General features: G+C 35.3%; 2 protein-coding genes across 2 annotated transcripts in view; one reads left to right on the top strand and one right to left on the bottom strand.

Moving 5' to 3' along the window:
* Positions 1–4,147, bottom strand: part of LOC122264222 (mitochondrial import inner membrane translocase subunit Tim13) — a 4,717-nt gene extending 570 nt beyond the window's left edge. The window contains exons 1-3 of the mRNA XM_043033021.2: positions 3,960–4,147; positions 2,168–2,236; positions 1–281 (exon numbers count right to left, since the gene is read on the bottom strand). The exon at positions 1–281 is cut by the window's left edge and continues 570 nt beyond it. Coding sequence (XP_042888955.1) covers positions 183–281; positions 2,168–2,236; positions 3,960–4,064 — 273 coding nt within the window. The 5' untranslated portion in view covers positions 4,065–4,147 and the 3' untranslated portion in view covers positions 1–182. The remainder of the gene's footprint in view (positions 282–2,167; positions 2,237–3,959) is intronic.
* A 489-nt stretch (positions 4,148–4,636) lies between these two features.
* On the top strand, positions 4,637–8,423 carry RpS3 (ribosomal protein S3). Its single transcript, XM_043033022.2, has 5 exons — positions 4,637–4,669; positions 5,921–6,068; positions 7,469–7,640; positions 7,870–8,057; positions 8,178–8,423. Exons 1-5 carry the CDS (start codon positions 4,640–4,642, stop codon positions 8,381–8,383), a joined length of 744 nt encoding a protein of 247 aa, XP_042888956.1. The 5' UTR covers positions 4,637–4,639; the 3' UTR covers positions 8,384–8,423.
* Positions 8,424–10,000: the final 1,577 nt, after the last annotated feature.

The raw sequence follows: 10,000 nt of genomic DNA, 5'->3' as shown, positions 1-10,000 counted from the left end.
ACAAACAAGACCTTGAGTTATTTACAAAATGTTAAATGATTCCTAAAGTAGATAGTTCCAAATATTCCTGAATCCCAAATATGTCCTTCTGAGGGGTGAAATGTACATTCTACCAACACTGTTTTTGTGTGTGGCTTTCAAAATAAAAAATAAAACAAAAAATACTAATAAGAAAACGTTGTTTATTGGAAATTCTTCTCTCTCTGTAGACGACTGGTGTAGGTTCTTGATACAAGATTCCACGAGTCCATATAGCGATCCATACACATTGCTAGACATTTCTGGAAAAGAAAAAGATGTCTATTAGATATTCAGTCATTAGAGGTATTTTGATTGCTCTCTATAGAAAACAAATGATTCTTAACCCTTCCATTACAGGAATTTTTTGAGGGGTTGAATCAGTTTTGCAGTGCATTTTGTTGTTCAAAATACAGGTTCGTTATTCATTGTCATGTAACTTTCACATTATACCAAATACTAAATAGCATCTCTTTCCTAATATATCATATATAGACTCATATATCATAACATGACTCTATAAAATAATAAACAAATCTTAACGCGTTCCCGACAGGGCTGTTTTGGCTTTAAAAGGTTGAAATGCCAGGATATTCGAACGCATAAGCCTAACGCATCAGGATTCTCTGCTGCATTGGCCGCGAGTGAGCTCAGTGTGCCTGCTCACCCGGAGCGCCGGCCTTGATAAAATAACCCGTCCCTGGTGTCTGACCGAAAAACCATTAGACGTGCTATCTTGTCACCCGTCATTAACAGGTTAAGTGCCGAACCCAGGCTGAACACCTGAAGATGTGGCCTGAGTTGCCTCTATTAAGTAATAGATTTTAATAATGATAGGATGTTCTTCCAACTCTTTTGTGTAAAATACAAGTAGGGAGTATAACTAGTATATCTGCCACTGTCTGGCCTCTTTTCTCCAGCCTGAAAGACATAAAGCTCCCACGTCCCCCCATCCCAATAGCTCAGACTACCCTACTGGGTGTTCTCATGTTGTTTGGGTGGCTTCAACTCCACTCAATCCTCCCTCTACACCCACCATGCCATCTCATGTCTAATTCCCCTAGGATCCCCTCCTCTTCCTTCATATATTTGCCTCCTTGCATACCTGAGGTACTCAGAATGTTAATTTGTTTGAATCTTTGTCTTTTAAATAACCATTTAAATGTTTCATTGCTACATTTATCATGATAAATATGTGCTTGCCAATTCACCCATTTTTCAACACAAGTAAGGGTTAAAGTTTTCCATTTTGTTGCTCGCATGTTTGGTCACTATTTGTATTTTCAGCAAAAGACGTATTTTCTGGTATGCGAAATCAAGCTCTTTAAACATTGAAGAGCAAATTTGCCCTTGGAAAAAGTTTGAAATTAATTGAGATCTTTTGGGGTTAACTATTAAAATGAATGATGTGTCAAAGTAATACCGATATAATGATAATATTAGATATCAATTAATATTCCTAACAGCAAAATGCCCCTGAAATAACTTAGTAGTAGATGAAATCAAAATAATAAAGGCTATCTGAATAAGAAAACAAAAAACAAAAATCTGAATATCATATGACAATCAATTAAGGAACAAATCCTGACATACAAAATATATGAAAGGGGAACAAGTATAAAAAAAACATGTGTATCTGTAAACATAAAATTGTTTAAGACAATAAAACTTATGATATATTTAGACTACTACCTATTAATCCTCAGTGGGGTGATTCTCTTGCCTCTGAGAGGTATATAACATTACTGAAGATTTGTCAGGTGATCATCATAAACTATTACCTGGTATGTTTCAAGTAATTCACTAAAGGGAAAACTTGACTTCCATTAACTGAGTCCCATCTCTTGTCATATTTTTGATGTATTGATCAATGGATGAAGTTCAGACTCTAAGAAATTTCCAATTTGAAGTCCAAATAAACTTCTTAAATTGACCAACATCTAATAATCCCCATGTAACTTTTTAAAATCCTGACACTGGTGTTCATGGTATGCACATTATAAGATAATATCAATATGAAAATGTTTAATTCTTGACAGATATTAGAATTCTTTTGGGGAAATTTATTTTAGAATTCAATATCCCAATTAAAATTAATTCAAACTTATTCACAATGCATCACAGAAATTGACAAAATGATTAGTTTTACCTGCTCTGAGCTATCTAAGGAAGATCCGGGTTTTGGAATGCATTTGGTGAAGCACTTCTCTCCCATTTTCTGAAAGAGAAGAAAAGAATTAAAAATCTAAAATACTGTTTTTACAAATATAATATTTAGCTGAGATGTAAATAAAAAAGGAAAATGAAATAATGAAAAAGGATGATCACTCTCTCACTCTCCTTCAGCCCCAAACAGTAAGCGAACACTATAATCTTCATTATACATGCACACCAGTATTTTCATAATCTTGGTGGGAAAAGAAAGAAAGAAAGAAAGAAAGAAAGAAAAGAAGAAAGGAAGGAAGGAAGAAAGAAAGAGAAAGAAAAAGAAAAACATCTAATAAAATAAAATCTTAGGTGAGCAACGCTAAATAATAAAAGTTAAAATCTCCATAACTGCACCTTTCATGTTTCTAGATGTGAAGTTTAAACTTATAAAAATAATTTAGTCACTTTTATGCAAAGTATATTTTTCAGTAAATGTTTATTGTGTATATTCACTGAGTAATCATAAGTAATACTGAAAACTTATCTGACATCTAATAATACCAAAAAAATATCTTACACAGCATTAACAATCAAAGCATAATTTAAAAGCAGCTTAACCCACTGGTACTGGGGAAAATATGAGCTTACTGGCTACTGCACCAGGATTAATATCAGAGTTAATTTAGATAAAGATAAGAAGCATAAGGGTTGATATTTTTTTTCCTTGGCTTTGATTCAGGACAAGCAGATCATTGTTTTTCACTAAAATAGAATTAGCTACTATCTATTAATTTAATTCACTGATCTATTTATTTTCCTATCTGGGGGAGGGTGCGGGGAGGGGCAATGTTTATAGGGGGTAACCAGAACAAAACAACAAAAATATTTCCAGAGTTTCTGATTTCCAACACAAATTAAGATATCCCCAATGGTTCCCAAAGTGGGCAGTACCACCCCCTGGGGGTGGTGGAAAGATCCTAAGGGGCGGCAAGGCAAAGGGGGCAGTAGGGGGAGACAGGGTGGCATTAAGAGCAGTTGAAACTTAACTGCTCCTTATGCCACCTCTTAACCCAATGATGCTTACTGGTGAGATGCTAATTTACTGCTAAACAAATTGGTTTACTAAATTAGGTTTTATTTGTTAAATATATCTTTGTGTTAAATCTTGATTTCAATTTGAAGCATACCAAAAAGTATTCATATGTGTATGAGAGGAGGGGTACTGGGAGTCCATCTAGAAGCCAAGGGGGTGCCAGCCTGGAAAAATTGGGAAACCCTGCCCTGAACAAATAGGAGAAACCCTTAAAGAACAGGAAAATTCTGGGTTGTGAGTGCACGTAGCTTGGGGAAAGTAATGGGAACCTAAACTCTGTAGAAAATAAACTGAAAAATTGATGTCAAACAACTTTAAACTGTAAACCTGTACAATGACTTATAAAACTATTCATTAAAAAAAAAAAAGACACAAGCAGCAGCTCCCTTATGTCACCTATCGAAACAAGCAAACCTGAGTGCATCAACTGCAATAAAGTGTCCTTCAGGGGTTGAGATATTGCAAAGATGAACTGGCATGATTTTGGGGTACAGCTTTGAAACGTCCCATGCATGAATGACAAGCAAGAATACCGCTGGAACAATAAGACTAAGCCTAGATCTCCATCAGTACTTTATCTAAATTCCATCATTATCATTCATGGAAATGAATAAGAGCAATTGGAAAATTATGCAACTTTTGCCCTTCCAATGCAGACGACGCCGGATTCCCACACCCAATAAACGCCTTCTGTTCTCACCGTCAGAAGCTCCTGTGTGTTGGCAATAACTATTTGTTGTTTGACTTGATCCATAAGATCCTCTCGTTGCGATGAAGACATTCTTCCTGACCCTAAAGAATCCATTATTGAAGAAAATTATAAGTTTGTTAATTCCTTGCGTGATTCTTGTTGTGGTTTAGGAACAAGTGAAGGCTGGAATGCGCAACTTGGGAACAATCTTCAAAAGTTTTGCCTTAAATAAACATTATTTTGTAAAATCATAGTTACATTTTTTCTAGATATTGATAACTTTAGCATAGGAATAATAAAAGTGACTGTGCTGCACTTGAAAATATTTTTCGTGAGATATTTTCCATGGTCGCTCTTGTAATTTGCTACATAGGCTGTGTATTGTCATCAATTATATGTTATATTATCCCCATGAACTACTGAACACATTTATAAATTTAATGGACAATGACAGAATACCCTGGATTGATCAACGTGATCAAATAATTTAATTTTGCACCAACAAAAAAATAAACAGATACAATCCCAACACGAAACTTTTCCCTTAAAATACATAAAATACTAAAGATAAAAACCCTATTCATTAAAAATCTTAATCAGAGACGAAAAATAAAGCTAGCGCACTGGTGACTTATTTTCCAGAAGGCAGCCTGAGCCCTTAGTCCGCCGCACTCGCTCTTTCCGTCAAGATGGCGACCGCGATCAACAAGAAGAAAAAGGTGCTTATTTTGACTTGATTTCGGTTGTTTTCAGTGCTTGTATGGTTTCAAAATGTGAAGAAAAGATAGTATGAAATTGACGTTATTATATGTGGAATTTGTAGGGGTTTACTTTGAGTGATATAGTGAGAAAATTACATTCGAAATGATGTTGCGGGAAAACATGCGTTCGGCGTGTTGTGTGGTGGCGATATCGTGAATTCGTTCAACTCGCTTATTTTGGTTGTATGGGTTATCCTATCCTTAGAACTTGCTAATTGATCAATTTAACTGATTCATACATGTTGAAATTGAATTCTTAAGAAACATTTTTTATGTTAACATACTCAACGTGTGCTCCACGCCTTATTGTTTTTTCTCTACTGCAGAATTACTGTTTTTGTTTGTATGATCTGATATTAGCATCGGAAATGTCTTAAGTGTTCTTTATGGTTATACTGTTTATCTCCGTAACTGAAAAAAGCATGAACGTCGATTATAAACCGTGAAGAAAGGGACAGTGGGTAAATGCATAGGGAGCATGAGTTACTGGCTAGGATTCCTGTTAATGGCTTCTAAGGGGGACACCAACCTCGTTGCTATGGATATCCTCTTTAGTGTTAAATCTAATGTTCACCAGTAACCCATATACAAGATAATCTTTTCGGCAGGAACTGGTCTTGATGTAGCTTGCAATAACTTTGCAGATTGTGTTGAACCTTTTATCATGTTTCTAATGTCATTAGAGGAATACCAATTTACTTTTGTCCCATTTCATACTTGATGGCTTAAATTTTTTGCAATTGGGACCATGTAAATTACATATTGGTTGGTGTTACCCTCTTGCCGACTGGTCAAGACCATCTTGATGGCAGAGCTTTTGGGTCGCTAGAAATGGAATTTGTCCAGTCTGTTTTGATTGTAAATTCAAGGATGTAATTTAGCCATTTATGGAGTGTGGAGGCTGTGATTATTGCTGGACATGGCAGAACTTCTCATTCAACTTAACTGTTTGTTTGCCATCTGATCGCAGTGAGTTCAAGTGGATTTATTGAGGAGCAGCGAGAGTTTTGAGAACCGCTTTTGAAAGCCATTATGGCAATTTAGTAACATGTCTGTTATCACCTTATCCTTGCTACATTTATCCTAGTACCTTTTCTCATGCCTTTACCATCCTCCCAATGAACTTATTTCTGCAACCATTTCTTCATGGTGAAAAACATTGCATAGATTTATTAGGTATGTGCTATAGTTCCATTTTTCTTTTAACAGTTCGTCAAGGACGGTGCGTTCAGAGCTGAGCTGAACAGGTTCCTCACCAATGAGTTGGCAGAGGATGGCTACTCGGGTGTCCAGGTGCGTCACACACCTGCCCGTACAGAAATCATCATTCTAGCTACAAGAACCCAGAATGTCCTTGGTAAGTTGGTGAATATTTCTTTGTACTAGATCACTTCTGCAGTAACTATTACATTTTTATATTTATGGATATTGACGCAATTACAGCAAAGTAAAGTATTAGTTTTTCTGATTGCTAGCAAAGGATTGCACAAGTTTGGTTTGTCCTTGTAAATGCAAGATGCTCTCCGTAAGTGTTGGGACAAACAGTAGGACATGCATCTTGGAAGAATGGGATTATGTTGGGTCCAGTATGTTGCAGTTAGAGAGAGTATGTAAATAAAGATGGGTGAACCGTTTTTGAATATCAATTTTTCTATTTTTCATGTAGACTAAACAAATGATAGATGTCATGCATGATCTTTAAGTTTAGAGTAGCCTTCCATGATTGAATCAAATTCAAGTCCACAAAACACTTGAGAAAGTTTGCCTATCAGTGTAAATGGTTGTTAAATTTTAGATATTTTTAATTGAGATATTTCAAGAAACCACAATCCTTGTATTACATTATATGGCATATGAGACTTCTTGGTAAAAGATGCACAATAATACAATGTTGCAAACATTTATGCAATAGTGCTACAAGTTAATGTCTTTGTTACTTGTTACATAATTACTTGAATCTAAGGTATTTAACACTGCCACAATGAAATCAAATTTCCTGAATGCCTCAATCATTCCCTTTATCGTTAATGTTGTAGAAATGAGCTTTTCTTTTTCACTGCATTGTCAAGAGGAACTTTTGATAGGCTGGTTGCATTTCTTTGCTGCAGATAATCCCTTTTGTCACTGCCATAAATGCTTATTAAAGTCCTTTACTTGCCATTTCTGTTTCTGATGCACAGTTTTAAAGTTACAATTTAGCATAGTGGACTTAGGAATATGGTTTGATGTATGAGATGACAAACTCTTGTCTATTCTGGGTTTAGAAAAGGATTTAATTGATTCATAATTGACATCAGGCTGACTGATTTTTATCATAATTAACCAGTTTTTAGATGTTATGGAGATTTTTGGACTTCAGTTTTGTGCCAAATGCCATAGACCAAGCTATAGCTTATGCTGAGTTTTAAGGTTCACTTCCCCAAATATTTCATTGATTGGCCTTTATAGACTTTGCAAAGTACTTTTTTTTTGTGTGCTAGTTTTATTAAGCAGTAGCACTTGTTAATATTTCCAGAAATTTCCTTCTTTCCTCTTATTTTCAAAGTTTGCCAAGGGGAACCATTTTAGATGCTAGTCTGAGGGTTTACAGTAATTGAATTTGAGGACTACACAGTTGATGTAGCTAGAAAATGTATATTTTTAGTATGTGATTAGATTTTGAAAGTTATTGTGTAAATACACTAAGTTAATATTTGTACTATTTGGCTGTCTAAGATTATCTTCAGGTAAACTCAAACCATTTTCCCATTTTTATAGGTGAGAAGGGACGCCGCATCAGGGAGTTGACATCCCTTGTTCAGAAGAGGTTTGGCTTTGCTGAAGGTTCAGTTGAGCTCTATGCCGAGAAGGTTGCCCAGCGTGGTCTCTGTGCCATTGCCCAAGCCGAGTCCCTCCGTTACAAGCTTGTTGGAGGTCTCGCAGTGAGGAGGTAAGTCGTGAAACGTCATAATTTGTACAGCTTTTTAAAAGTAGATAGGAAGTCTGGTAATGTTTGCTTTGGAATAGTTCATATTTTTATGAGAACATGTATACTTCCATAATTAGTCTGATTTTTTATTAGAATGGATTCTATTTGTAGAAATATTTAATAGATAAAAATTTTGCCTACTAATGATACATAATTTGATACTGTGTAATAATTGTTTCCATTTCTATAGGGCTTGCTATGGTGTGCTCCGTTTCATCATGGAGTCTGGCGCTAAGGGTTGTGAGGTCGTAGTGTCTGGTAAGCTGAGAGGTCAGCGAGCCAAGAGCATGAAGTTCACTGATGGTCTCATGATTCACTCTGGTGAGCCTCGCCGCCACTACGTTGACACTGCTGTCCGTCACGTCCATCTCCGCCAGGGTTAGTAGATTTGCCTTACTTCACGATTTTGTGAAAGAATGTAGAACTTGAAAATTATTACTTTCATTCTTTTTAGCTATTGTAAAAATAGTTGTTTATAATCAAATTTCCTATCAACAGGTGTACTTGGTATTAAGGTAAAGATCATGTTGCCTTGGGACCCCACTGGCAAGAACGGCCCACGTGTTCCCCTCCCTGATCACATTAGCATTGTTGAGCCCAAGGAGGAGGTCCTGCCAAGTGAACCTCACTCTGAGAACAAGATGGAAAAGAGTGTTCCTCCCCAAGTAGCAACCCCTGCTGCTGCGCCTGTACCAACTGAGTAATTGTAATACAAAAGCAGGGAAAATAAAAAAAAATCTCAAACGGACCCTTTTATTTACTTAACCAATCTTGAATTAATGTACGAGAAAATTTAAAATGTTAAGCTCGGCAAACAGTATTATGAGTAGTCCTGTTTTTCTTGGGAAATATATTCTTAATGAACAAAAGATGAGTGTAACCCACTCTTGTGCAGCATTTTCACTTCATGGGAACAATGGACAAACCTGAAAACTTAATTTGCTCACGTGTCTCCTTTTTCTCACTATTTAGTAACAACTTGAAAAGTAGGCAAATATTCAGACAAATATTGAGACAGGTTTACTGCATTAATTATTGAAACTGCAGAGGATGGCAGGCTATACTGATGTCAAGCTATTTTATGAAAGGAACCCTTTCTTTACCGAATGAACTGATGATACACAAGTAAATCACGGCAATGTTTTACAAGGTCAGTGATACGTCAGCATGGGGAATGAAACTAAGTTGCTTTGCAGTATTTACATATAAACCAGTAGCTTCAGGAATATATGTATACGTGCCATGTCCAGTATTGTTGCAGTTTCATTACAAATAGCTCTGGGCTTAGTCATCAATAGGGTTGTGACAAAAAATTATTTGAAATAATTTTATAAGCTTAAGCTTTAAGCTCATAAAATAATATTTTTAAGCGTATAAAAAATATTTTCCAACAACGGTTTCATTACTTGATAAGACTCAATTTTAAGTGGCTAACGAATATTTCAACATTTTCTAATATTAATATATTCAGATGAACAGCAGTTCATTCTAATATAACAAACTAATAACGTCGCATTCAGTGAGTGTTATACCGTCATTGAGTGTCCGATTCTGTCTTGCCTCTGAAAACTAGATTAAGAAAATACTTGACGTATATACCATTTTCTCATCTTCACATGACAAAACTTGCACTCTATCACTCCATCAACATCCACAAAGTCTTTGAACTCGTCGAGTAATTTTCTTTTGAGCTTGTGTGCCTGAATTTTTGGCATCTTTGCAAGCTGAAATGTTGAGAAAGTAGTAAAGTTTATAATTGAGAAGTAAATATTACATCTATGGAACTATGAAAATGCTACTAACTTACCTTTAAGTAACCGACGGAAATACTTAAGAATCTACTATCTAGTAACTGATATGCCAATTCTATCGTTTGCAAGGAATTGTAGAGCTGAAAGAGCGATGTGTTGATGGAAGAAAGTAGTTGTGGTTTCAATCACTTTAGTTCACTACACGTATATACAGAATGATATATGAATAAAATTACAATAATAATAATACATTACAGACAAATAAAAGATTTCAAATATTATAGACAAAAAGGTAATTGTTTGAATGAAATTTATAATTGTTAAAGCACAAACAATCAATAAACATATTTTTTCCAATAAATAAATTTTAACATTATAGCGAAGTCAAATAAACAGGACATTAGAACATTAGAATCCATTTTTATCCATAAAATAAAACCAAAACTTAACAGAGACCTGTTGATCTTGCAGTTCTGTCGTGAATACTGTTCACTTACAGGGCTGCAGGGTCAACATCTCATTTTCTCCTCTTCTCAATTTTTTTTTATTTTTTTATTCTTCTCTGGTTAA

Source organism: Penaeus japonicus, unplaced genomic scaffold (genome assembly GCF_977035675.1).
Source record: "Penaeus japonicus unplaced genomic scaffold, GWHDUDI00000001_assembly GWHDUDI00000005, whole genome shotgun sequence".
In the NCBI taxonomy this organism is placed as follows: Eukaryota; Metazoa; Arthropoda; class Malacostraca; order Decapoda; family Penaeidae; genus Penaeus; species Penaeus japonicus.
This window is presented reverse-complemented; position numbering and strand designations above follow the sequence as displayed.